Below are 26,430 nucleotides of genomic sequence, written 5' to 3'. Positions count from 1 at the left end.
ATGACTATTAATCCACAAGAGCCGCCCAGTCCTTTTCAAGCGGCCGGGCCTCTATCGTAAACCCCTTAACGCCTCTCGATGCGAGTCGTAACGTCCAAAATGCGTGTATGTACTGAGCCGCACCATTCCCTGTGACCTCATCCTATTTCGATCGCCTGGTCAGGAGCTCGCCCCGTCTTCGTCTGGCTCGGCTTGCGCGGCTTGCCCATGGGGGGCACCTGCGGAATCGGCACTGGCGTCACTTGCGGCGGCACCGGCTGTGTGCTCTGCCGTTGCTGCTGCTGCTGCGGCGGCGGCTGCTGCGGTGGTAATTGTTGCTGTTGTCGCTGCTCTTGCACCGGTCGCTGCTGGACTTGGGGCGGCGGCGGAGGCTCGAATCCTTCGTCGCCCTGCAAGTGGCCAACAAGCCCCTTGACAACCTCGTCAATCTTGTCGAACAGCATGGCGGCTCCCGGGGAGATTTTGCCGGCAGCACTCGTGCCCATCCCTATCCAGTCCCCGTTGCTTTGCCCAAACACAGGTTCCAACGCCTTGCCAAATCTGTCCTCAGCCCGATAATGGCCGGCGCGGTTGATGTGCCACCAGAGCCCGTCCTTTCGCAACTTGACCACCGCTTCAAAGGACAGTTGCCGGCTCACCGGCTGGCCGTTGCTGTCGGTGCCCATGATGGTGTACGAGATGGACAGCCAGTCAAGGTTTTTGCAAGAGATTGCAGCTCGGCCCTGTCCCTTCTCCTGGATGGAATCCCAGGCGTTTTTGATGTTCTCGAGCGACGTGAAAACTGGCAGGGACTGCGGAAGCCAGATCATCAAAGTCTTGATGCCCCCGTCAATGTTGACCAACTTCCGGAGATAGTTCAGCACGCGCAGGTGAGGATTGCCCGCGGCAAGCGCAATTTCAACTTGGTCCTTGGACAAGTCCATCACAACGCGCCACCTCTGAGTGCGTTGACCCTCAGTCGGGTTTGCGTAGAAGAAGGAAACGCCCCGCATGGTCACCCGCTCGTTCTCAATGGTTTTCGTACATTGCCCGAGTGCTTCCAGGAAGCAAACGAAGCGGTCGATGGCAGTGACGCGAGATTTTAACTGCTGCAGCCCTGATTCGCCCAAAGGATATCTCAGTTGCAAAGCGAATTCTCCTTTTGCGGGGCTGTACCAGGTATTTTGGTCTATCCGACCCTTCAGGCGGCCAAGCTTGCCTGCATGGTGTACCTTGATAATGGCTTCCGAAACGCAGGTCAGCTGCTGCTCGCTGTCCTCGGGATCCAGGGTGGTCCCTTGCGCGCGCCCTTGAACCGTTATGAACCTCATGACCACATCGTCTTTCGCCCATGGCTGCCTTGGTGTGAGAGGCATGGTTGTTACTTGCCGGGTGGCATCCTGTTCGACGTCGCTCATGGAAGCCTTATCCTCCGATGTTTCAGCCACGTTACACACTATTGCGGGGAAGATATCGGACAGCGCCAAGTCAATTGCTGGTAGCCTGGCAGCTGTCGCCGGTAAGCTGGACCTATCACTCGCGTGATGCTTGATGCCGGCAGCGTGCAACGTTCGGATGTCGATATACTGTGATATTAGCGCCGTCGTGAACAGGGTCAGACGATTCCAGAATGGCTCGGAGAAATTGGCTGCTCCTGTGCCCATGGGCATGTTGATCTTGTAGTGCTGCACGCGGTCTTTGACCTCCGAGTTACTACACACGGTTAGTTTTGATCAGACAGCGTATGACAATGGACTCACGCTCGAATCAGCCACCAGTCGTCGCCGCCTTGGCTCAAGACGGCTACCAGGTACCAGTGCTGGGGCCAACCGCTTCTTCGTAACCAGATCGCGCGTAACCATTCACGCATCTTGACGATGGAGCGAATCTCTTCATCTTTCAGCGGAGGTCGGATGGCCTGCCAACCCAGAGGCGACGATCGCCTGACAATTTCATCTTCTACGACGTTGCAACGCACTTCTTGAAGGCAAGTAAAACCACTGGCAATGACGCTGCTGCCGTTGTTGATCGTCGACTCCGTGGGGCCGGTGGGCGTGTTGAGTTTGTGCTCTTGCGCAATGGTGTATTTGGACTGCGGCTTGATTGCGACAACACCTGACTTTGGTTCAATGTGCAGGGACATCTCAATGGAGCCTGTGAGCTGAGCCGTCAAGGAGCACCTGAGAGGATCATCGAGCGAGGTCTCGCGCACAAGACGGCATTCCTGGTTGGCGTATCGCGGAAGTGACAACGTCTTGTCGTAGATACCTTGGAGGATGTAATCAATGTGACTTCTGATGACGGAATTCAGAAGGGTTTCAACCTCTAGTTCTTTGAAGTTCGCCTCAATCTGGGTGCTTTTCACTTCGGTGTTATCCCGGTACCACTTTAGCTCCAAGTGGCTTGCGGACGTCGCTGCGGTTGAGGCTTTCCCCTTCTTGTCGCTGTGGACTGCAATCAGAAGCCAGCTCTTTGGGCACTTGGGAGGTAATCGCGTGGACCAGTACTGGATCGCCAAAGCCCTGTGTAGTGGCTCGACTTTGAGGGTGCCGGTCCACGCTGTCTTTTCCAGGAGTAGCGCCTGTCGCTTGAGCTCATTGATCTTGCAGGTCAGGATGAATTCGTGCAAGAACTGATAACAGCCAGGCAGGCCTTCCCTGTTCAACGCCGTGTTGACATTGGCCTCTAGATGAGACAGGATGGTTTCCGGCACAATCGCTGGGGCTGGCTGATATGCAAATCGGAAATCAATGAACCAGAACTGCCGCTCAGGATCCTCATCGGCAACCGTTAGGTCCACCTCGAACTCCCCCTCCACCTTGAAAGTCACCCTCCCCGAGGCGATGGTGTAATCTCTGAACTGTGCCGGGATCCGATCGAATTCCTCGAGGTTCAGCCGCAGTGAAAGAAGGGTGTTCAATTCGTTGAGCCACTTGAGCTGGTCCTCGGGACTAAGTTGCGGTGGCTCAATGTAGTCAACGTCGGGCATCCATGGTGCTGAGCCCGTGGACAACACCTGGAGTGCCGTCTTCAAGTCGGGGCTAGGTATGCGAGCAAAGGCGAGATTCCTCTTCAGGTTGACAACTTCATCCAGCGCAGAGTCGTAGAGAAATTGCTGGTGATTCATGTGAGCACGCAGATCGATCAGTTTGCTGACCACCTCAGCCTTTTTACTCCAGTCCGTGATGACGAGTGCTTTGACCCATCGCTCATGCTGCTCCTGCGCGAATTCCAAGATCGCCTTGTGTTTCGTGTAGTTGTCCTGAGGCATATCGGCAAAAGTCGTGATGCCATGCTGCAGCTCGTTGTGCGATCGCTGCGCCAGGCGTGTCAATAGCATAGATAAAGGGATGAACCCCTCGGTGATATGCGCAATCTCTTCAGGCAGGTCGTTCATCCTCGCTGGTTGCGCATCATTTGCAGGCTCCTCTGACCCTTGTTCCTTCGCCTTGCCTTGTCCTGCTTCCTCAGCAGCGACATCTTTCTCTGTCGGCGCTTTCACTATGCCGTTGACACCGTTCGGACTTGAATTCCGATCATGGTCGGTGCGCGCGCCATTCTGAATGCCATTGTCCATATCGACGGCAGCTGCCATCACGCGGTGGACAAAACTGCCCGCCGGAAATGTTTTCGTTCACACCCTCTCCGGCACCTTACGGCGCAACTCGTCGTGCTATGACTTGACCCCTGCCAATCATGGAGAAAGAACAGGGGCGGTCGTGCTTCGGTAGATCGGATGTCAAGACAGCGCGTGTTGTCGTTGAGTCGACTTCTGGGCGACAGTCGGTGGAAAGGCAGACGCGAGTGCGACAAACGGTCGCTATCGCGCAAAGGTCAAAGGAAGAAGAAGAAAAATCTGCCAGCCCCTGCGCTCGACAGTGGGATCGGGTGGTTCAGAAACTGGGTTTCTTCTTCTCGTGTGATTCGCGTCTAGTGGACGGGCTCAGGAGAGCGTTCTCTCCGCTGCCTTGAAGAATGACGATTGCGATCCGCAAGACGCGACCGGGGAATATCTCGGTTCAGGCCTCGGTTCGGTGGCCGTTGGGAAAGCGGAAGGACGTTTGATGCTAGCGGTGTAGTGAGTGATTGTGGAATAGATGGTGAGTAATGGGCAGGGTGGAGAAGAAGAAGCAAAGGAGGAGAGTGAAAGTAGCGGTTGCGGTTGTTGGTGAATATGAGATGGTCGAAAGTTGCAGGAGTGACTTGACTGCCCTTGCTACCTACCTCACCTTGCGGATTGGATTGCCTCGCTAGTCTCGACAAAGAGCGGCCACTTGCGCCTGAGCCACAGAAGGCGGGTGCTAAAAAGCTCAGACTATAATAGGCTCAGGCTCAAGGCGGTGTATGTGGGTCCGTCAGCCACAGCTGCAGACGATCGATTAGGTAGGATCGTATCATAAGCCGTCTGAGGTTTATTAAAAGTCATCTTGCCAGTGAGTGAAACGATTTGGTTGAGGATTTCACTTGTAGATTTGCTAACACTACCTCGCTGGCGACCGTGGCTCAGTATGTGAGGTTGAGCACAAGCGTACTCGCACCGCATTATCCCAATCCGAGTCCAGGACAGCATATTCTCGGACAACCTGCTCGCGCATCATGGTAACATGGCCTCCCAATGTATATCAATTCCAGCCACAATTCTTTTATACTCAGGCACCCGTGATAAGATCTAACATGGCGCGCTTCTCCACATGCTCGATGCTCGACTGGGGGACTGTCCGCAGCCGATGCGATTCGAGGCCAATGAACGCACACTACCGTTCAGTAGCGCACCGATGTGACGACTTACAACTTGTTGCCGCTGCCGTTGTTGTTGTTGTTCTGCTGCTGAGTAGTCGAGGTGGGCCACTGGTAACCACTGGCATCGCTGAACTTGTAACCGTAAGATGAAGTGAAGTCGTCCAACACTGCAGGGCCACGAGATCCTGCGCATGTTAGCGTTTGACTTGCGTCGCTTGTCGACAGACTTACCATAGGGGTACTCCATGGGGACAATCTCCTTGTTGTCATCCAGGTAGTGCAGCAAGGGTGTGAAGATGCGCCAGCTGGCATCAAGCTCATCGTCACGGACAAAGTTGGAGTGGTCACCCTTGAGACAGTCAAGGACCAGCGACTCGTAAGCCTCGGGGATCTTGAGGTCAGAGAAACGGCGGCGGTATGTCAAGTCCAGCTCGGTGACAACGGTCTGCATGCTGAGGCCGGGGAGTTTCGAGTTCATCTTGATGTAGACACTCTCGTTGGGCTGGATGCGCATGACGAGCTCGTTACGGGGAATGTCCTTGAAAATACCCGATGTGACGTCCTTGAACTGGATCCGGATCTCCGTCTTTTGCTCGTTGAGAGCCTTGCCAGCCTTCATGATGAAAGGCACGCCGTCCCAGCGCTCATTTTTAATGTAGGCAACGAGAGCGCAGAAGGTCGGGCATCGCGAGTCCTGGGGAACGGTGTCGTCTTCCTTGTACGAGGGCTTGCTCCCGTCGAGCGATTTGCCGTACTGGCCGATAATGACATTCTTGGGCTCGATGGCGGGCATGTGGCGGAGAACGCGAACCTTCTCGTCGCGGATATCCTCCGAGTTGAATGAGATGGGACGCTCCATCGTCAAGAGGGTCAGCACCTGCAGCAAGTGGTTCTGCATGACGTCTCGGATGATACCAAACTCGTCGAAATAGCCACCGCGACCCTCGGTGCCAAAGGGCTCCTTGAATGTGATCTGGACGTTGTCGATGTGCTGACGGTTCCAAGTGGCGCCCAGGAATGAGTTGCCAAAGCGGAGGATGAGAATGTTCTTCACCATCTCCTTGCCAAGGTAGTGATCAATGCGGAAAAGCTCGTCCTCTTTCCAGTCGGGCTCAAGCGATTTCTGGAGTTCACGCGAGCTAGCCAGATCCTTGCCAAAGGGCTTCTCGACCTGTACATTCACGTCAGTGACTTGTGCTTCCGAGTCAAGCTCTACCGCTGGTCCCACTTACGACGACACGAGCAATGCCCTTGGAGGGATAGCAGTTCTTCTTCAGGTGCTGCGATACGATTGTGAAGACACTGGGAGGCAGCGCCATGTAAAAGACACGGTTGGTCTCGGAGCGGCCCTCCTCGAGCTTCTCGAGGTGATCGTTGAGAGTCTGGAAAGACTCATCCTTGTCGTACTGGCCTGAGATGTAGGTGCAAAGGCCGCAGAAGTCCTCCAATTGCTGCTCAATCTCCTTGGTAGGTGTCTTCATGTACGACTTGATCCGGCGCAAATACTCCTCGTGGTCCATTTTGGTGCGGGCATATCCAACGATTTTGACATCTTTGGGCAGGAATTGATTGCGGTACTGCGCATCGCATTAGTCCTCTTCGTTCGGTCCGGACGACGTTGTGCAATGCAACAAGAGCAACAACTCACAAGGCCGAAGAGCGCGGGGTACTGTTGGCAGCACGGTTAGCACGATGACATAGTGAGCAGACGGATGGGTGGTGCTGCAGACTCACAGTCTTCTTCTTGGCCAAGTCGCCTGAGGCACCAAGGACCACAATAACTGTGTTGTCCTTGAGCTCCATGGTCCTGTTGGCACGGCTGTGGTTAGCATGTTTGCGCTGAAAGGTGCTGTTGGCGATGCTCGCGGGGATGACGGGAGGTTGGAGCTATCTGTCTGTCGCCAGTTGCCCCTCGCAAAAGCACTATGGATGGTGGGGGTTCGCGGGCGGAGGGCACGTACGATGCTGGGCTCTGCTCCATGACGACGACCGTTCAGGACTGAAACTGGATGAAGAAAAGTTGTCTAGCAGACTCGAGAGAGTAGGCGTCGAGCTGGTGAGAAACGGGGGACAGACTGGACGGAGGTGGTGTTGAGGTTGCTGGAGTTCTGGGAGGAGTCGCTGTTGGAGACTGGACTGGATGATGACTTCAAGTTTTATGACGAAGGAGTTGCGCCAGGACTGGACCCAGGGTGCAGGGCACTGGCACTGCTGGACACGAACGAATGGAGCCAGCGGTTGCTAGTGGCCCCAGCTGCCTGGCAGCAAGCATCCACATCCATGAGCCTCTAAGTACATTCCACATATTATTCCACGCGCCTTCATGTCTCTCGCCTAATAAGTTACGTGCGTAAAGCCCGCAATCGGCTTACCATTCGTCCTGCGACCTCCCAAGTTACGTCGCTGTCGCGACATTGTCCAACGAGAGCCGTCCCCTGCCGCTTCGCAGTGGGTCAAGCGGCTTTCTCTCTTGCGTTAATCCTGAGGCGCCTGAACCCCGAGCCGATCCAGCTCAGTCCACCAAGCCAGCCGATCGCCTCGACATGGTGCAGGACGACCTGTTGGCGCGTCAGATTCATCAGAGCGATTCATTGATTGTGTGGTCACTTTATTAGAGTGAATTACCCGCAAGATTTAACACGTTATCGCCTGCCTTGTAGCCGGAAGTCTCGGTGAGCACTGAGCGGGCTGATGACAATGACGCAGCGGAATCGCGGATACTGCAACGGATTTCACTCATTGCCTCTCCTAGACTCCTCGTAGGTTCGTAGGTGCCCCTCATTCACCAAGTCATGTAATGACAGTCCTTGGCTCATGCAGATACCGGCCTTATCTAACTGCTTTGTAATGATGCTACTCCGTCCTCCACGCGGAAATTCAAAGTCACCCACCGAAGGGTCAGCTTAGGTCGCCATCAATTTTGCCGGTCCAGTCATAAGGCTCGTAGCCTGTAGGATGATGGACAATGCGCCGGCAAAGCTCCCCAACCGACAACGTGCTGCCCGCCCGCCTTTTGCTCTTGTTGCTGCGGTATTTGTTGATACGCGCTGGTCCCAGTCCTCCCACGCTATTACCATAAAGAGATCGGTCGCCTGCTGGTTCATCGGCTGGGACACAGTATCTTGTGCAGCAATGTTGGTCCTGATAGTGCGGTCGACTTAACAAAGTAAGACAATCAGTCGAGTACCTAGCTACGAGCAGCACGATGAGTTTTCTGTGTAGCCGCGAGACTCATGGGCCCAAGCAAGCGTAACATGTCAATGAGCACAACTCTCGGTGAATCTCTTTGCTGTGCCTGTTTATTCCATGACGCAGGGTATCATCCTCTATTTCTTCGCCTTCTCCGCCAAGTATGTCTGATATCCGACATCCTCAAGTTTGGCCGCCTTGTCTTCGACTTCCACCTTCATCGTCTCCTGATGTTTGGCCATTTTCTCTTGGTACTCGGGGTAGTACGAGCCTAGAATGCGGACGGCAAGCAGAGCCGCATTGGTGGAGTTATTAATTCCGACAGTAGCAACGGGGATGCCTCGCTGTGGGTGCTATGTCAGCTTCTGTTGGTCAAAAGATGGTTCGCATTACTTACAGGCATTTGAACAATGCTCAGGAGACTGTCGTTGCCATCAAGATGAGTAGCTTTGATCGGCACGCCAATGACAGGCACGGTGGTCTCAGAAGCCAGCATGCCAGGAAGATGAGCAGCACCTCCAGCCGCTGCGATGAGAACCTTGACTCCCTTTCCAGCGGCACCATGTGCCAGCTCAGTCATCCGCGCCGGAGTCCGATGTGCTGACGTGATTGTGCAGTCGTATGGTACGCCAAACTTCTCAAGGATGTCCAAGCCTGCAGACAAGACTCCGAGATCCGAATCGGAACCCATGGTCACAACGACAAGCGGTGATTTGGCGTTGCGTGACGACTTGACCTCGGGTCCCTTTGGCTCTGAGGGACCGGCAGAGGGTCTCATGGTCGTTGAAGACGTGTTGATGCGGTCGAGACGCATCTTGTCGACCTCGTTGATGAAAGGCGCAATGGTCTGCTCGAGGTCCACATCGGCGGATGAAGTGAATGTGATGTGACCAATTTTACGACCTGGCTTGGACGCTTTACCGTACAGGTGCAGGTAAATGTTCACACCCTCGATGTACGCTGTTCGTGCAAGGTGGACGAGGCGGTCGTGAGAGTCCGGGAGGGCGCCCCCGAGAATGTTCAGCATGATGGCTTTGGAAACCGCCGGCTCAATCTTGAGTTGAGGAGGGATGTAGCCCATGATCGCATGCGCTTGCGCCTTGTACTGGGAAAGGTTGGGAACAGCCTCAATGGTGTAGTGGCCAGAGTTGTGTGGCCGGGGGGCAACCTCGTTCACCATGATTGTCCCTGAAGAAATTAGCCATGTATGCAAATATGCCGTCTGCGCAATACTCACCATCCTCCAACAAGAACATCTCTACTGCAAACACGCCTCTGCCCCATAGGCTTGATATGACCTCCTCGGCGACTCGACGCGCCTTTGCACAGACATCTACACCTACTTTGCGTGGTGGCATAATCACTGTCTTGCAGACATCATCCTCGTGGATTGTCTCTACCACCGGGTATGAGTGGACGCCTTGAAGATTGCCCTCGTCGTCCTCAGTCCGGATCACCATGACAGCCAGCTCCATGACAAAGGGTACCCATTTCTCGGCATAGAGCGGCAACCCCTTGAGTGCGTCTATGGCAGCGGCAAAGTCTTCAGGGCCCTTCACCTTGAAGTTGCCTCGACCGTCGTATGATCCCTTCCTAGCCTTGACCATGAAGGGGAATGCCAACGCCTCGTAAGCCGCTTTGAGTGAGTCCAGATCACCATCCAGAGCCATTTGCCTCGCAATGGGCACACCTCTTTGGTGGAAATGTTCTTTCTGCAGATACTTGTCCTGTACGAGCCGCAGAGTGCGCCAAGACGGGTGGACAGGTACTGTCCTCATTTCGCCCGTAGAGGCACTTCGCACACCCTTGGTCGCGACCTCCTCGAGCACTTCAGTGTTGACGTGCTCGATCTCGACCGTCAACACATCGCACTTTTCCGCCAACTCCCGAACCTTGGCGGCATCTTTGAAGGAGCCCGTCACATGCTCCTTGTGGGCATTTATGCGCTTGGCAGGTGCATCCTCAGCGTCGAGAATGACAACTTCGAAACCATCAGGGTTCGTAGCCTCACACAGCATCTGTCCGAGCTGTCCACCGCCCAACAGACCGATTTTGAGAGGCGCGGTCGTCATCTTGGAGGTGACCCAATCGTCGTCACTCTTTGATCTAAGAGGGTTAGACTTCTGGTTCCGGTTGTTAATACAAAATCCAGTCGGTACACTGACTGAACACCTGCAATTGGAATGAATGTAGCCAAAATAAGGCTAATTGAGGTTGCGAAAGACCTGGTTTGCCAGTCAAGTTCTCATTGAATATAGATGTACGTAGTCCCCCAAAATATTTCTCCCCGAAGTCAGGAACGCAGTGCAGCATCATCGCGCCGCCGCGCCAGCGGTAGTGGGGACCGCGGGGTCCTGAGCTGTGGCTGGTGCGTCGAGTTCAGCCACAGCATCCCAGCTTACTCACCCAATCTGCCCTAATGGCGCACACGTGACGGGAAGGGCACAAATTTTCGGGCTACTCGCCGCACACCAACAATCGCATCCACTCGTCCTCAGCTGAGCATCACGACAATTAACGACACGGCAAACTAACACAACAGGGAGGTCTTTTCGCTAAGACGTTACCACATCACAGCTTTTGTTCCTCAGCCCGGGTCAAGAGCCAAAATACCGACAATATGCCTTCCGAAGCCGGCCACCGCCGTGAGTCTATCCCTGCCCATCGCGAAACATGAGATATCGCGACATTGGTCGTGATGCCTCAATGGCGATTGTTACTTCGGACAGTTTGCTAACATGATGCAGTCTACGTCAAGTGAGTACACACTGCTCCCTTTTCTGCCTTCACGATGCGACTATCACCGGCCGACCCGACGGTGCACGACTGGACATTTTACGACACCCGCTTGGAGGATACTGAGAAGGGCACGACCTCAATGAACAAGGGCTGACGATGATCAATAGGGGACGCCACCTGAGCTACAAGCGCTCGCGTCACACCACCAAGCCCGCCATCAGCCTGATCCAGATCGAGGGTGTTGACAACACTGAGGCTGCCAAGTACGTTACCACTGACGAGCGATGTGAAGTCGGGAGAAACGAAATGGGACTAACAAGGCTCTGCAGCTTCTACCTCGGCAAGCGCATCGCCTACATCTACAAGGCGCACAAGGAGGTCCGCGGCTCCAAGCACCGTGTCATCTGGGGCAAGGTCACCCGGCCGCACGGCAACTCTGGCGTCGTCCGTGCCCGCTTCGCCAACCCCCTTCCCTCTAAGTCTTTCGGTGCTTCGGTCCGCGTCATGTTGTACCCCTCTTCGATATAAACAATGGGTTTTGCAAAAGCCCCAACCGGGCTGGAGTTGGTAGTGCGGACGGTATTCATTTGGCTGCATCGGTCGAGGCGAGGGTAAAGAAGATGGCCTTGCTTTTGTGACAAGAGGCATTCAATTCAAAACACAAGACGTCAAAATTCCAACCCACGATACGAAACCAAGGCTGTTGATCGGGCAGGGCGAGCGTTGACTCGGCCGTCAGGTGTCCACCGCATACTCTTTGAAGGCTGGCTGTGATCATTGATGGCAGTGTCTTGACTCGTTCGACTTCGCCGGGATTGCGTACAAGGGGATGGGGGCAGTCGTCAGATGATGAGGATGGATGCGAACTACCAAAAACAAGGAATGAGACATGATTCTCCCACAAGATGCTTGGTGAACACTCCGGTGAAGCTGCGGGCGTAAATGGTTGCATTTTGCATTGCTTGGGTATAAGACATCACCATTGATATCCAGTGCGCTCTGTGTGTGTGTGACTACCTTACGTGTATTCGCGAGGCAATGTAGAGCCATTCCGTCTGGCCAGCAGCAGCATCACATCTTACTCGCGCGTCATCGACTTCTAATGTTCCATGCAGTGTGCTCGCCATCTCTCAAGTTCTCTTATTGTGCCTCCAAGTAGGTATTGAACTGATGTCGAATTGATCAATCGCTTCTCTCCCCCCGTGACAAATAAATGAAAGTGCTGTCCAGCATCGACTTGTCGGAATCATTATCCTTGTGCATCGCCCAATTCGCCCGATTAGTATATAGCCAACCACATTGCATGCCAATCACGCTGCCTTCGAAACCTAAGTCTTGCTCCTCAATCTTTTAACAGAAGCATTCGCAGCACTCGCAGCTATATCACTGGTCAGCATAACCAAGCCCATCAGAACGACTTCGAACATCTCACCAGCACTCGCAGCATTCCTCCACTGCGCAGCAGAAACACATCGTTGCCAAGCAGGCGACTAGACAATTCCTCTGCGACTTGGCATTACCGCTGCCCTTGGATCCAGGGGGTGGTTGCTGCTGGTACTGCATGGGCGGCTGACCGCCATACCCTCCAGGTGGTCCGCCGTGCTGGTACTGGCCAGGCGGGGGATATCCGGGCGCGTAGTTACCTGGAGGAGGTCCATACTGGTTATACTGTCCCTGGGGAGGCGGGCCTCCGTACGGCTGGTCTGGTCAGCAACGGGTCTTGGTAGCTTGGTGCATTCTCAGGGGCCGCGCGGCCTTCGAGAAGACTCACAGGTTGAGGAGACTGAGGGTAGCCCTGGGGCGGTCCGTAATTCTGGCCGCCGCCGCCGCCTTGATAGTAGTCCTGAGCCGACATTTTCGTATGCACAAAGTTGAGAGATTAGAGAACGGACGATTGCTGGGGGAGCACAGGAGAGGAAAAGAAGGGTCACCGTTCTGGCGTGGCAGGTTACGCGGAAGGAGGGACCAACCGACCAGAGACGTTGCTGCTTTAAGGAGTGGATACGTTCGGCACTGGCATGTTGGGCTGAAGGCTAGTTTAACGAGAGCATCAATTTCTTGTATGACAGTTCGACAAAATCGTACCTTCTTGTCGTAATATCCTGTAAATTATTTGAATTCCCTAGCGTTTGGCAAAACCCCCAGAGATTTTCCTTCGAATTACCCGTCTACTGACCTCCATGTCTGGACGCCCTTTGGGCTGGAGTTCAAGCGGCAGCGCTAGGCTGCCGTTTTCGGGAGTCGTCGGCCTTATCGATAGTGGCTTTAGTGGGGTTTCGCCCAGCTGATGCAGGGTTCCACTTGCCGAACTGCCAGTGCCATGCCAGTGCAGTGTCATGTGTGGGGATCGGCTGACGAAGTTCGAGGACTGGACTCGAGATGTTAGAACAGTTACTCCGACCGTAGATAAGGAATATACGTAGCAGTGGGACTTGCGTAAGGTACTAATAGTATGCAAAACGGCGCCTCACGAAGTGTAAGATCATTAATAGTCCAAGATTGATCATACAGATACATATGATATCGAGACTCTATGACACACGCCAGCCCCTGCCCTGCAGGCTGCGAGTGCCGAACTGCTCGTACATTTACAGATTCAGTCCCTTGGCGCCTTAAAGTCCGTCTCACGTTTGGCTACCCTCGCTGAGGAAATCTCGTTCAGCGGTAAATTGAAGTATGAGTCACGAGATTATTTCAAGTACGGCTCAATTTTTGTTCCTCTGTAGCTCGTCTCATCGATGTATCAGAAGTTAATAATGCGCGACCAACCCGGAAGCCTTGGGACCGGATCTCGGCCCTGCCCCCTGGTAAAGATGGCTTATGTTCGCCTTCCAAGGCCCAAAAAGAGGTCAGCAATTGGAGTATATGGCAAACAATTTTTGACGTTATTCCTTCAGAGTGGAATATTCTACCGCGGCACTGACATTGGTCCACGAGCGTCAAAGCAACAGTTGTGCTCATCACCAAGCCTACATACTAGTTATATCACCAAGGATGTTGACTATAAGACATTCTAGGCCCGAAGTAGGTGTAAAAGGAACTCACTTACGAAAAAAGCATTAGACAAATAAAGATTGACCCCTGATTGAGTTCGTACTTTCGCAAAAGAAATAAGGGGTAAGCCCTTCTAAGTGCTTGTTGGCCATGTCATCGCCCAATGCATGTACTCCGACCCCATGTATTTCCACTCCATCGACCCAGCCTTTACCGCAGCTATCCTGAAATGTGATGGGAATCATCGGCTGTCCGGATGCATCTAGCCTGAAGCTCTCTCGTCAATGCCAGGCTCCATGTCCCTGGCCCATTCCGATGCACAGGCCATTTACAATCACAGGCAACTTGAAGGTACGTCCAATTTGGTCTCGCAGTGATTGCACATGTTCACTCTTTCAGACGAGGAGTCTTTTGGGTACTGACCATGAGCCGAGTGTCGAGTCAAGATCTATTCGCATAATATTGATGGATCGATTGTCCCCCCCCCCCTGAAACACGCGTTACCATGCTTCATCCAGTCGCATACAGCGAGTCTGTATTTAATAGGCCGCATTCCTACTGCGCCCGTCGTCGAAATCTCATGTGAGGGTAAGCCTGCAGTGCTTCCCCGATTGTCGTATGCGCATCTGCTTGACATCAGGGACAACTAAAGACACTGGGAGACCAAACCGCGTGATTATGGAATCGGTGAACCATTAAAAGTAGACTAAATCCGCATCCAAATACTATCAAACACTTGTCTAGATCAACGCTGCCCGTGGCCATCTCGTGACAACATCACATGCGGACTTGGATGATGCTCGCTTTCGTTCAATCTTAGCTTCTGTACGTGAATTTGATCGTCAGGTCACTCACAGCGCAGTCCATATATACCTGCTTTTCAAGTCCCCTGATGTAGACTGGAAGCGCAATCTATGCTCTGTTCCCACCTCGAGTAACTATTGCTAACGACTCCATAACAAGGACCCAAAATAGCCTGGGGGAAGTTGGGCCCAGAATCGGTGCTGGTGGACAGGAAGGCCGACCTTGTACTTTGCTCGCCTATTTCCAAAATGTCTGTTTAATATTAGAAGTCATCGTTTTTTTTGTTTTTTGTTTTCATAATCCACAATCCAAGCAAGAGGCGTGCGGCATTCAAAGTGGTCTTTGAATGAAATGAAGCTGGAGGAATAAACTCGGGCCAGACGTTGCTTGCCAAGCCTTCTAATGTCGACTCTGTTGTACCATTGTCAGTCTGGGCTTCCCCAACTTGAAGCATTCCTGTGCCCTGTACTTACAGGCCTCTGTTGAGCAGCATTTTCCAATAACCAGACGCAGCTCGGTGGTTCCCTGAGTACAAGACACAAGTCCTCCAAAGACACTAACGTTGAACCTCTCGATCAATAGTTCCGTAGGGAATCCGCAATGTGTAATATGAGATATCTGCCGAGTGCCTTGCGGCAGGGTCGTTTTCCTCCTCCGTGCCATCGACTATGCTTTGATAAGAATAGTGATGTCGCCTGACATAAGAGGCCACGGACACTCGGATATACGAAGTCTAATATGACAGAGCCTGGTCCTTGTAACGGCCTCCAATATCTGGGCCCGTTATTCATGTCTGCCTGCTAGCAGTGAAGTTCTCCAAGGTACCACTCGCCGAAGCCAGCCATGTTGAAATAAGACACGCCTCTTATGCAAGTTTATCACAACCAAGCAATTGACCACCTTCTGGTTCAGGAAGGTGGTCGGCTGTGCGAGGGGGAACCAAGCTCTCCGGGCAAATGGGATCTTTCCAATTCTGCAAGCTCATGCTGACCCCAGGATTGCCAAGCGTTGGAGATCTCCGCTTACACCAGATGGCGTCTTGAGCCTATCTCGCCATTCGCTGCCGGGTCAATGCCGCTCGACCGTTGTGAGCGCCATGGACATGACTTCGTCAGCTCCCCAAGACCAAGGTCCGAGGGGACGTGTTCTAGAGTCTTCTCAGGCCAACAATAAGCACAGCTGCAGATGCCGAGAGAGAACGGTGACTGGATGCAGAAGGTCGAAACAAAACAGCACGACTGCATAGGTCACATTTACATACTGTAAGGACGTGTATAAAACGAGCTCTGCCTCGTGGCTGTGACCCGATCTGATGGTCTCCTTTGCATTAACATTTGCTCCTGTGACCTTGAGCTGTGGTGCAACGTCAAAGTCAACATGGTCCGTCTGTCATCCGTGAGCCTCGTTGGCTCTGCCCTGGTGGGCATGGGCAGCGCCGCCGGTGCTGGTTCCAAGGAGGACTATGCGTCTGGTCGTGTCCACCACAAAATCATGGACATCAAGATGGTAACTAGGCCCATTTGACGCCATTCTGGTGCTTCTTATTGACGATTTCAGTCGCAATGGGCCGAGGAGGAGGCTGCTGGTCTCATGGACTCGTCGCGGTATCCCGAACTTGGCTACACGCCCTGTGTCAACGGCTTTGCTGAGGCCATCCCCGGGGATCCTAGCAACACCTTCCGGTGCAGCAATGTAGGTCTGAACGCCACATGAGCATTGTCAAGTGCGCTGACTCGTCCCAGGTCGATCTCTACCACTTCCTGTCCCACGCTGAGCTCGGCAGCTCGGCCAGCCGTGGATCATCCTCCTGGGGTTGGACTTCTGCTGATGGGCGCGAGTTTGTTGCTGTTGGCCAGTACGACGGCACCGCATTCGCTGAGATCAGCAAGGAAGGCAAGTTTGTCTACCTGGGCCGACTCCCCCAGTACGACAGCATCGGCTCCAACTGGCGCGAGGTCCGTGTTGTTGGCGACATCGTTGTCATTGGCTCCGAGGCCATCAAGCACGGCATCCAGCTGTTCGACTTCAAGAAGGTCCTTGATCTCGACCCTGCCAACCCCAAGACCTTCGCCCAGGAGGACCTGGCCGGTCACTGGGGTCTTGACAAGGAGGACGCCACCGGTGAGCCCGTTCCCTTCTGGGATTACCTGCCCGTCGGCCGCACCCACAACGTTGTCGTCAATCAGGAGCTCAACTATGCCATCGCCGTTGGCTCTGTTGGCGGCAACGAGACCATTCGTGTTCGTGACGACCTCCCCTGCCGCGGTGGTCTGATCTTCCTCGACATTGACGATCCCGCCAACGTGCACTCCCCTGGCTGTGCTGCCGGCGACGGCTACGTCCACGACGCCGAGTGTCTCGTGTACCGCGGCCCTGACAAGCGCTACTACGGCCGTGACATCTGCTACGGTTACAACGAGGACTCCGTCACCATCTACGATGTGACCGACAAGAAGGGCAACACCACCAACATCATCTCTCGAATCGAGTACCCTGGTGTCGAGTACTCACACCAGGGTGTCGTCAACAGCGAGAAGTGGCAGGAGTACCTCTTCCTCGACGACGAGTTCGATGAGCGTGATGCCCGCGAGGGCCCCGAGTCTCTTGGCCAGGGTCTGCCCACCACACACATCATCGACATCCGCGACCTCGAGAACCCTGTCTGGACTGGTTCGTTCGCTGGCAAGACTCGCTCCATTGACCACAACCAGTACGTCGTCGACGGTCTGCTGTACCAGTCCAACTACGGCAACGGCCTGAACGTGTACGACATTACCAGCGTCATCGAGGACCCCACTGGCGACAGCGTCTGCGAGGTCGGCTTCTTCGACATCCACCCCGAGGACGATGAGTTGGAGGGTGGCGGCACCGTCGCCTTCCTGGGCTCCTGGTCTTCCTACGCCGCCTTCAAGTCCGGCTTCATCCTCGTCCACACGATTGAGCGTGGCTCCTTCATCGTGAAGCTCTCGAGCAAGGAGTGCCCGCAGGCTCCCAAGTGCAACGCCGACAACTGTCTCCGCGCCATGCGCGCCAGCCACATTGACGGGCGCCTCGAGGAATCCATGGACTTTTGCGGCAGCTTCACCCAACGCCTCCACACGGACGAGGGCCTCCTGCCGGACTACGCCGTCAAGGCCTGCCCCGAGAACAGGGGCAACGAGCCCATCGCCAGGGTCAGCAGTGCGTGCGCTTGCCTCCCTACCAACCCCGTGCCTGAGCTGCCAAGGACGACCACCCGTGGTCCAGTGCCCACCGTCCTGCCTCCCAGGGCCTAGACTAGTTGAGGAACGCGAAGGATAACATGATGCGCGCTACACAGCATCATTAGCACGTAGATTTGGTAGTGTCAATCAAAATAGGTGTAGAAGTATACATGGGCATCACGTCACGTAGTCGATTTGACATTATTTCGTAGGGCGAGTGCATGTAGCCACGATAAAACCATAGGAAGCCGTCACTGGTAAGTGAGTACGGCCTCCCTCAAACGAGCGGCTATGAATTCGGTCTAGCAACGTTCGAGCCTCTAGCCTGGCGTCGTGTGGATCGAATTGCCAGGCGTGCAATGCGCTGAAAGGCGTCATTGTTGAGACCGTGTTGCGTTGTTGAAGAGGAAGAAACTCTTTCTGGTTGCTGCGCAGAACTTGAGGTCACTGCAGGTTTGCAGGTGGGTCAGTCTGGTCCCGTGACTCAGTCCTAATCACATTCTGCCTAACCTGTATAAGTAAGGTACTAGTAGAGTGTGTATTCGCCTTTACTCCGTACCTCTCATCGGAAAAGAAATTGACTGGTTTTATATCATTCAGAGCTGAAAGGCGGCTCCGTCGAGCTCTGTCATAGAGTTGAGCTCAATGTGAGCCTAATTGCTGCCCCCTGTGACGGTTACTGCTTCTCCCCAAGAAGCCTTCGTTGCCGATACATGCCTGCGCAAGATGTATTCCGTGTGAACAGAACGTTGGAAGCGGATGACTTTGCAATAGCGGGCATGTTGCTCAGCTCACATTGTGTATTGAATCACCGAGCATATCCCACTGAAAGAGACTCAACCTCGAGCAACACGATTATCCCAGTGCACACCACTGATGAAAGCTACCATTGACCAAATGCTCCGCGAGGACGATTCAAACGCCAAGAAATGTACCCAGATCCCAACCATCTTATTCATCGTCGCTGTCGACAACATTGCGACGCCTGCTCCGTGATGCTGCCTCGGGCGCCGGCTCAAGCTCGTCGCCCGAGGCGTCTTCCTCTACCTCAGATGCCTCCTCCGTCCTGTGTCGTTTCCTCGGCTTCTCCTCCACATCGTCCAGGATGTCATCATCATCCTCGTATCCCTCTTCCTCCTCGTCGCTGTCGACCAGGAAGCCGTCTTCCAAATCATACTTCTCCTGGCGTCCTACACCTTGTGGCAGATCATCATCCGAGTCATACTCAGGCCGACGGCGTTTGGGCTTCGCACCAGGGGCGCCCCTCTTCCTGCCGCCGCCAGCGCCCTCGAGAGCACCGATCGACAGACCGCCACGGCCGGAGCGGCCCAATCCGAACTCCTGTTTCGCGTTCGCATTCTCTTGTTTCCGGAGCGCCTTGTTCCTCTCCTTCTCCAGCTGCTCAGCCTTGCGCTTCGCCAGTTCGGGGTCTTCGGTCTGTCGGATGATCATATCGGCCGCAGTTCCTCCCTTCTCGGCGGCCAAGCGCTTCGTGAGCTGTGCCATGGCTTCATCACCAATGGACTTGTTGGGTCGGACGCTGTACTGCTCCGTGATGTGGCCCACTGTCATCAACAGATTGCTGCTGAGCTCCGCAGCGGCAGCATAGTGGTGCGCATCCTGTTTCGCATTGTATGGCTGCCCTGGTGCTGGGGCGAGTGGCTTCCTGTAAATCTCGTACTGCTCACCCCCTACGGAGATGGTAACCGAGCCGTCGCTCCAGCGAAGAATATTGGTGTTGCTGACGAGTTTGCCCGTAGCTTCGTCCCGTCGGAAACGGACGTCGTATTGTGGCCGTTCCGATTTTGCATTGGCAATGTCGGCTTCTGTGGGCTCAAAGGTTTCCGAGTTGTACTGTTCGGGCTGGAAGGTTATAAATTCGGGGACCTTCATTGTCCGAAGCTGAAGACGGGTCAGTGCCGCCGCTCAAGATACCTGAGTACGTAGAGAAAACTAACAACGCCATCACTTGGTTTCGGTATGGGATGGCGATACGTGGTGACATCTAAGACGATCGCATCGCGCATCTCCTGGTCTTGTTCCGGCGAATAGCCCCGATGTCTTGGCCGCGCATCTTCATCTGGGTCGGAGGCGAGGTCGTCATCGTCTAGGATCTGCTGCTTGGCCGGCGATGGTGCCGCGTCGCCAGCATCGGAATCATCGCCAAAAAGATCATCGCCGCCCTCGTCAATGGGATCAATGGGCTCGTCGGATTCGGACATTTTGCTGTTTTCAACCGGGATTCGACGTGTATGATGAGAAGAAGTAGAGGCGATGTGTTGCCTAGAACTGGAATCCCAATGAAGGCTGTTGCGAGCTCTGGATGAGGTTGGCTGTGCGAGCGACGCAACTTTGATGGCGCGCTTTCGCGACAAGAGGCCAAAGGCTGAAATGTGGCGCGCGCCTGGGCTCACCAGCCACAGGAAACAGGCAAGTAATTGGTCGGAATACTTCCCGAAAGGGCTAGCGTGATCGAGAGCTTCTGGACGTCCTGAAACCACCGCCATTCAACAGGCGGCCACAAGATGAACCCACACGGCGGCTGTTCGTTCAGGGGACTGGACTGACGCTGAGACGTCGCGTGAGAGCCCACAGGGGGTTGCTGCCAAAGGGAGGAGGGGCCATCCGCGCGCATACGTCTCTGATCTTACTCCAGTGGCCGCTCACTTCTGTTGCTCTCTCTCATCCATCAACTTTGCGACCACATCTCTAGCACCCCTCACATACAAGGAATACAATTGGTTCTGCGCGCCAAACGATAGATCGAAAACACGGCCCTCACGAGGCTGCCAGCGTTGCCCCTCTCTACCAGGTCTTTCAGGGTTGAATCGATATCATGTCGAACCTCTTTTCCGGGATGTGAGTATCCATCACATCACTAAGCTCCCGGGAGCCTACACGTGGATGCCGGAGCAGCAAAGTGGCGATCATGGGGACGCATGTGGTCATACCGCCAAGGATGGCCAGACCGACGTCTATACCAAGACTGTGGGGGACACGTCTGAGGGCGGAGATGCCAAACCCATCACCCGTCATGCCTGCTACTCAAGTATCAGCCGTGCAACGACTGACAAAACGTACAGCAATGCTCGCTTCAGAGGTGGAGGCTCGGCCAAGCCTCCGTCGCAGTCAAAGAGCCCAACCGCTTCCTCACCCTCGGGCCAGATCAACTCACCAGAAACGCTCTCACAAGCCAGCCAATCCTCCACAAGCCTTGCGCCCAAGCTATCACCCCTCCCCAACTCACCGTCGTTAGCCCAGAGCATTGGCGTGGAGGACACAAGCAACATGTCTGGAGATGAGATTATCGGTTCTTATCACCTTCCCCGACCGCTACCCCTATGGTTGAACCCCCAGTACGCCAAGCACATTGTCAAGGGCAATTTCATGACGTTGAGCGCGCGACCCAAGACGGTGGAGCCAGGTGAATGGATCGCACATCAGGGTGAGTGAGAATCGAACATATGCTACCAATGGTCTGAGCAACGATAAGTCTAACTTGCCTAGTCGTGGATCACTACCGTCTGCTGTGGAACTTTGTCCGAGTTCTCCACGAAAAGGAGGAGGACGGCAGCACCATCTGCAACCAGACAACATGTCCTCGCATGTCTGCCGGGTCGTAAGTCGTGACCCGTTTCTTCCCGTCCATCTCAACCACACCAACTCATCACGGCGATGTAGCAACCACTCCTTCACGTGGCTCAACAGCCGCCGTGAGCCTGTCGAGCTCCCAGCGTACGAGTACATGACGCTCATGCAGCGCTGGATCTCAGGCAAGATTGACGACGACAAGATGTTCCCCACCGATCCCTCTGGAATCTCATACGCCCACAACCCGTCCATCACCACCACACCCCTCTCCCAGCTCTCCAACCCCGGTGAGCCCGAGTGGCCCGGCAAGCGTTCAGGCTTCCCCGAGAAGTTCATCGACGTCTGCCAGATGATCTTCCGGCAAATGTTCCGGGTCTACGCACACCTGTACTGGGCGCACTTCGCGGAGCCCTTCTACCACCTGAACCTGGAGAAGCAGCTGAACAGTTGCTTCTCGCACTTTGTGCTCACGGCCACGGCGCTCGACATGCTCAAGCCGGCGGAGCTCGAGCCGATGCAGCCGTTGATCGACCTGTGGGCGGCGAACGGGACGTTCCCGCCCGAGTCCAAGGCGTACGAGTATGCCAACATCAAGGCCGGCCAGCGCCTGCTCGAGATGGCTGGATTCCCAACACAGTGAGGGGGTAGCCTGAGTTACCTGTCAAAAGTCGTATGTAAAGGTACCATATTTGGGGCTGCGTGATTTCCATTCGCCGAGATTTACACACATAGTCAAACAAAGGGAGTCGTAAGGTGCTTGGGGTATGATTCAGGGAATAGACTCAAAGGTCCATAGGTCATGTTCATATCAACAGAATACGGTACATTGACAGATTGATTAGCGGCGAAATACTTCAAAAATTTGGAAAGAATTGTCCAAGTCTCTCGACACTCCTGGCCATTTGCGTACGGTGATATATCATGATCATGACGAGATAGCCTTCCAGGTAAGAAGCAGCAGTACCATCAAGTCTCTACGATAAGTTAATCACTGCCCGTGGGGTAATCTTCCCCTGTCAGCCGCTATGCCGCTGGTCTTGTCCTCGACAACGAAGCGTCTAGAGCCGACGCCCATCTTGTCCTCGAAAGGGGGGAGTCCGCCAGACTTCCTTTGGAAGTGAAACCTACACGGCTATATTCCCCGTCAGCTACGATAAGGGGGAACCCTCCCTCGTCGTTCTACGCAGTCGTGTATCATCTATGCAGCCATGTATCATCATACGGGTGCAATCGTTCCACAGCAGCCCGGCCCGGTATCAATGAACATTCATCGTCTTGCGGGGTGCAATCAAGCTTTAGCCTTTGGAAGCGAGCGAACGGCGCCACATGGCGCTGGTACTACGATGTCAAAGCAGATGCTAGATGTGGCGATGGTTGGGGTACCAGTGCCCCGTGTGATATCACTTGAACTTCTACCACTTGCGGGCGAGGATCATGACTTGCTTCCTTGCTATGAGTAAGAAAAATCGGCGGTCATTCGAAAGGAGCATGTCACAGTGGGAAGGCCGATATTCCTGAACGGCCAGGCTCTTTGTGTATCGCAAGCGGGAATATCTTCCACGGATCAAGGTCTCGTTCTGGCGTTCACATTAGATGGCTGTTATAGATAGATTAAGCTCGACGGGAACTGATGCTGTGCAACCCCGAACCGGGCCGACGCCGAATGTCGTGAAGGAAGGTGACACCAAGAAAGCATCCGGGGGTCAAGTTACCATGTCCAGCGTGTGCTCCGGTAGAACACGCCGACGGCCTTTCGATACCGAGGTTTGAACTTCGACGTGACGACGAGCACTGACGAGATTACGGTGAAAGGCCGTGGCGCCATCATTGCATCGCAGTTTCGTCCCCTTGTGGCACAGAGGCCGAGGATCGAGAGGGTCATCCTGTTGAAGGATTACCACTGGCATAGGTAGTCGCCATCGAGAACTGGCGGACGGGAGCCCCTATCTTGTCCGAAGTACACATATGACGTGCCTCTAAAGCTGGAATCGAGTAGAAAGAAGATGATACGTTATGTGCGCTATAGGTGCAGCTCACATTGTTAGTATCTGGCGGTCAGGAGATCTAGCGTACTCTGACCGTCACTGCCATGACAACGACCTCACCGCGTCGAGCTGGAATTAGCCATCCAGGACTTTGAAGGCGATATCGCAAGATGGTTGCCCTGTGAGTCACCTTTAGCACCTAGCTAACGAGGTGTGTCGATGTTTTCCTGCGTGTTTGTCACTTCAAGACCCACCGCCAAACGCAGCCCGCTCGCATGGGACAGCATGACACTTGTCAATGCATAGTTCAAAACACGGCGCCGGCTGGAAAGATTTTCTCCCCGCGATTGTTTTGATTGCTCGCGGATCGTGACTTGCTTTTGCGCGGCCAATCCAAGATCAGGGTCCCAGTAATGTGGATGCTAGCTGTTGACCGCAAGTTTGATCCCGACTAATACCTGTCGACTTTTCCAGAGAATTCAGGAGGCTGGGCTTTCTGGAAACAGGATACAGATCCTCGTTCAGTGCTAGAGCCCGAGGGATCTTGGTTTATGCCGCTGTTCGCGTGTTGCTGAGTGAGATCAAAGCCATCTAGCGGCTGTTGAGTGTCTTGCTGCCATGACGTGCCATAAATCGCCCTGGGATATTGATTGGGTCAAGTTCAAGGGCAAAATCCTGCCTCGTCGAGCTCCCACAATGGTAAGCGTCACCCGAGGGTCACCCAGACAAAGCCAATGTTGTACAACCCATAGAGCCACTAACAGGCAGGACGATGAGGCTCGTTGAGCGTAGCCTCGGGCTCGGGGACGGAGTTGAGTAGTCGAGCCGACAGGGCCCCCGGGCTTGAACAGGAGGTTGCATCGGTGCCCAACGTGAAGAGGCCCCAGGAAACGCGTCGCGACGACTGTATCCGCCCTCGACGACAATTCAGTGGACGAGCAGACATCGATTCAGGCCGATTTCAGAGAGCCAAGGCGAAACACACCGACACTTCTGGGGGTGGTCGGCCGGCTGTTATGCGACCTCTTAGCACAGTGGAGCAGGGCTAAGACTCTCTGACGTTATGGTTGGGTGACGCACTGTCTTGGCCTGGGAGCGCGCGTGCAGATACGCGCAGGAGATCTGGGCCTGGTGAACAGACTCTGGCCAGTCCCCAAGCCAGCAGACGAGTGATTGTTTGCGTTGTTGGTGGGCGAGTACCGCGGGCGACAGGGACCGGAGGGCCGAACTGAGCTTCAAAGAGCGACGCTCTGAATCCCGAGGGAAGAAGGGATCACGACATTGAGGCTGGGGACGGGATCGGTCAGGCGGTAGCAGTGTCGAAAGAGGTCTGAGGAGCAGAAGCTCCCGCCGCACGTTAATTGGCAGTAATAATAGCAGTCGTCAACTTGAAAGGCGTGGGAGTGGTTTGTTGATGTGAGACTGATTAACATTGTGAGACCCTCTCCTCAAGAGGGGGCTCCATCGAATAGGTCAGGTGGGAAGAGCTTGCATGCGCTAATTCGTAGTCTGATACAGACGTCCGTACCTTTCTGCCGCCGACACCGCTGATAGGTACCTGGACGCTAGCACCACAGGCCAGATCCCGCTGCATACATCCGCCTTCCTGCCTCACATGCACCTGCACCTGCCATTGCGACTGGACATCGACATCTCCAGTCCATGTCCATGTCCCTTGCGCACGCTCCCAGTGATGGACATAAACCCCTCCACATTTTCACTCGCTCACTGGGGACGGTCCCTGTATCCTCGGTCCCAGAGCCAGCATGAGCGACCGCATGTTGGCCTAGCTGCCTGCCCAGTGCTCCTGTGACAAGCAATGAGAGCTCTTGTACGACGACAAAGTGGCACGCGTTCTTCATCACTTGCCTCATCTCTCGCTGTCGGCAGAAATTACATGTCAGCTCTCAAGTACGTAGTGCCTGTAGATATCTTCGTGACGGTACGTACGCACTTGCGTACGGTACTAATTAGACTAGTCAAAATATAAGGTACGTAATTATTTTACTGTAGAAGGTAGGCACGCACGGGCTGGCCCGCGACGGGCCTCTCCTAGTACGGTCCTCCATTTGCGAAAGCCTCTACCTAATCGAAAGGTAGGTACGGATAATAGTCAGCAATAGCGTTGGGCACAGACGTCCGGACGATGATGGATGGGCCGTTTGTGCCCAACCCAACACCCGTTCTGTCTTCCGTTTCGTCCCTGCTGTGCTCCCATTCTTGACCGGCCCTCTCGGGAGGGCCTGCCGCTAAGAGTCTGGACAGACAGGCGTGCCATTTGTTACCTGGCTGCCCGAATTGGCAGCCCATCCGTGTTTAATCGCACTTCAGTCACGCAGACCTCCCATCGACCGTCCCTAATTCGCTGCCTGTGGACGTGGGGTTTAGCGCTCCCACGGTTCTCGACTCAAAGCACACACCAGTAGCACGACAACGGACAGTGACTGCGACAGCCATAGGGATGTTAAGCCGGAGTGGAGGCATCTGATACAGCGCCTAACAAGCCGACCATACGGCCATACGGCCAGGAACTGGACCCCCAAAAGCGGTCAACTGATGGGTACGTAGTAGAGTGACTGGTCTAGAGGAAACGAAAAGGGACATGGACTTGCAAAGCCACGCGGGATGCGTCGTCGCAGCACTGCTCATACGAGACTTGGGCCATGACGAGCCCTGATTCCCCACCCGCGCACCACATGGGGGACGTTGTATCCAAATGGGGGGCCAGCCAAGGTGCGCATGTGGCTCTGGCCCTCTGTTTCGAACTGCGAGCAGTGGGAGCAGGAGGGTGCGTGTGGCTGCTAATGATCAAGGAAATCTTGGAATGGGTCGACCGTGAGACCGATGATGGGCTGCTGTCCCAGATCTCCGCCGGGGTCGGCCTCGATGCCGTGTCATTCATCGTCCTTGCTGCTAAGCTCATTGCTGGAGAGTGACAGCCGTGCCTCGCCCACACCATCACTTGCTGTACGTACTTCTCTCAGACCAGAGAGGCCGGCTCAAATGGCCTCCAAGAGCCTGAGAGAATGATAATGAGATGACGACGGTGGATTGGCGCCCGACCCGGTGAAGGGAGCCGCTGTCACCTGTGTACCTGTTCCTGATGATTTACCTGTCGAACCTCCGGATAGACTTGCGTACGCGCCTCCCAGGCCACGACCGAGATCAGTCTTCAACAACAAACATAAACCTCGTCTACTGGATTT

The 26,430-nt window shown here is 54.6% G+C and overlaps 8 protein-coding genes across 8 annotated transcripts; 3 read left to right on the top strand and 5 right to left on the bottom strand.

The window, feature by feature from the left end:
• Positions 1–137: 137 nt before the first annotated feature.
• F5Z01DRAFT_620918 (mediator of RNA polymerase II transcription subunit 14) lies at positions 138–3,556 on the bottom strand (the record flags this gene model as incomplete). The annotated part of the gene is made up of 2 exons (XM_046261171.1): positions 138–1,692; positions 1,740–3,556. 2 exons carry the CDS (start codon positions 3,554–3,556, stop codon positions 138–140), a joined length of 3,372 nt encoding a protein of 1,123 aa, XP_046118935.1.
• Positions 3,557–4,764: 1,208 nt separating this feature from the next.
• Positions 4,765–6,522, bottom strand: F5Z01DRAFT_681064 (glucose-6-phosphate dehydrogenase; the record flags this gene model as incomplete). Its single annotated transcript, XM_046265650.1, has 5 exons — positions 4,765–4,904; positions 4,951–5,890; positions 5,952–6,296; positions 6,368–6,388; positions 6,454–6,522. 5 exons carry the CDS (start codon positions 6,520–6,522, stop codon positions 4,765–4,767), a joined length of 1,515 nt encoding a protein of 504 aa, XP_046118934.1.
• Positions 6,523–8,045: 1,523 nt separating this feature from the next.
• F5Z01DRAFT_673558 (phosphoribosylaminoimidazole carboxylase) lies at positions 8,046–9,980 on the bottom strand (the record flags this gene model as incomplete). Its single annotated transcript, XM_046264951.1, has 3 exons — positions 8,046–8,252; positions 8,306–9,096; positions 9,146–9,980. 3 exons carry the CDS (start codon positions 9,978–9,980, stop codon positions 8,046–8,048), a joined length of 1,833 nt encoding a protein of 610 aa, XP_046118933.1.
• A 548-nt stretch (positions 9,981–10,528) lies between these two features.
• Positions 10,529–11,175, top strand: F5Z01DRAFT_673557 (ribosomal protein L35A; the record flags this gene model as incomplete). Its single annotated transcript, XM_046264950.1, has 4 exons — positions 10,529–10,553; positions 10,656–10,665; positions 10,815–10,910; positions 10,977–11,175. 4 exons carry the CDS (start codon positions 10,529–10,531, stop codon positions 11,173–11,175), a joined length of 330 nt encoding a protein of 109 aa, XP_046118932.1.
• An 822-nt stretch (positions 11,176–11,997) lies between these two features.
• On the bottom strand, positions 11,998–12,502 carry F5Z01DRAFT_673556 (uncharacterized protein; the record flags this gene model as incomplete). Its single annotated transcript, XM_046264949.1, has 3 exons — positions 11,998–12,025; positions 12,080–12,345; positions 12,419–12,502. 3 exons carry the CDS (start codon positions 12,500–12,502, stop codon positions 11,998–12,000), a joined length of 378 nt encoding a protein of 125 aa, XP_046118931.1.
• Positions 12,503–15,822: 3,320 nt separating this feature from the next.
• Positions 15,823–18,116, top strand: F5Z01DRAFT_742922 (uncharacterized protein; the record flags this gene model as incomplete). The annotated part of the gene is made up of 3 exons (XM_046266881.1): positions 15,823–15,951; positions 16,003–16,137; positions 16,188–18,116. The coding sequence occupies 3 exons, from the start codon at positions 15,823–15,825 to the stop codon at positions 17,718–17,720; spliced, it is 1,797 nt and encodes a 598-aa protein (XP_046118930.1). The 3' UTR covers positions 17,721–18,116.
• A 77-nt stretch (positions 18,117–18,193) lies between these two features.
• F5Z01DRAFT_653584 (Leo1-like protein-domain-containing protein) lies at positions 18,194–20,155 on the bottom strand (the record flags this gene model as incomplete). Its single annotated transcript, XM_046263375.1, has 2 exons — positions 18,194–19,550; positions 19,607–20,155. 2 exons carry the CDS (start codon positions 20,153–20,155, stop codon positions 18,600–18,602), a joined length of 1,500 nt encoding a protein of 499 aa, XP_046118929.1. The 3' UTR covers positions 18,194–18,599.
• Positions 20,156–20,552: 397 nt separating this feature from the next.
• On the top strand, positions 20,553–21,879 carry F5Z01DRAFT_621302 (Mob1/phocein family protein; the record flags this gene model as incomplete). The annotated part of the gene is made up of 3 exons (XM_046261195.1): positions 20,553–21,093; positions 21,156–21,267; positions 21,330–21,879. The coding sequence occupies 3 exons, from the start codon at positions 20,553–20,555 to the stop codon at positions 21,877–21,879; spliced, it is 1,203 nt and encodes a 400-aa protein (XP_046118928.1).
• Between the last annotated feature and the right edge of the window lie 4,551 nt (positions 21,880–26,430).

The sequence above is a fragment of the Emericellopsis atlantica genome (assembly GCF_019669845.1).
Source record: "Emericellopsis atlantica unplaced genomic scaffold F5Z01scaffold_11, whole genome shotgun sequence".
NCBI classification, from domain to species: domain Eukaryota; kingdom Fungi; phylum Ascomycota; class Sordariomycetes; order Hypocreales; family Bionectriaceae; genus Emericellopsis; species Emericellopsis atlantica.
Note: the sequence above shows the minus strand (reverse complement) of the source record. Positions and strands in the feature narration are given on the sequence as shown.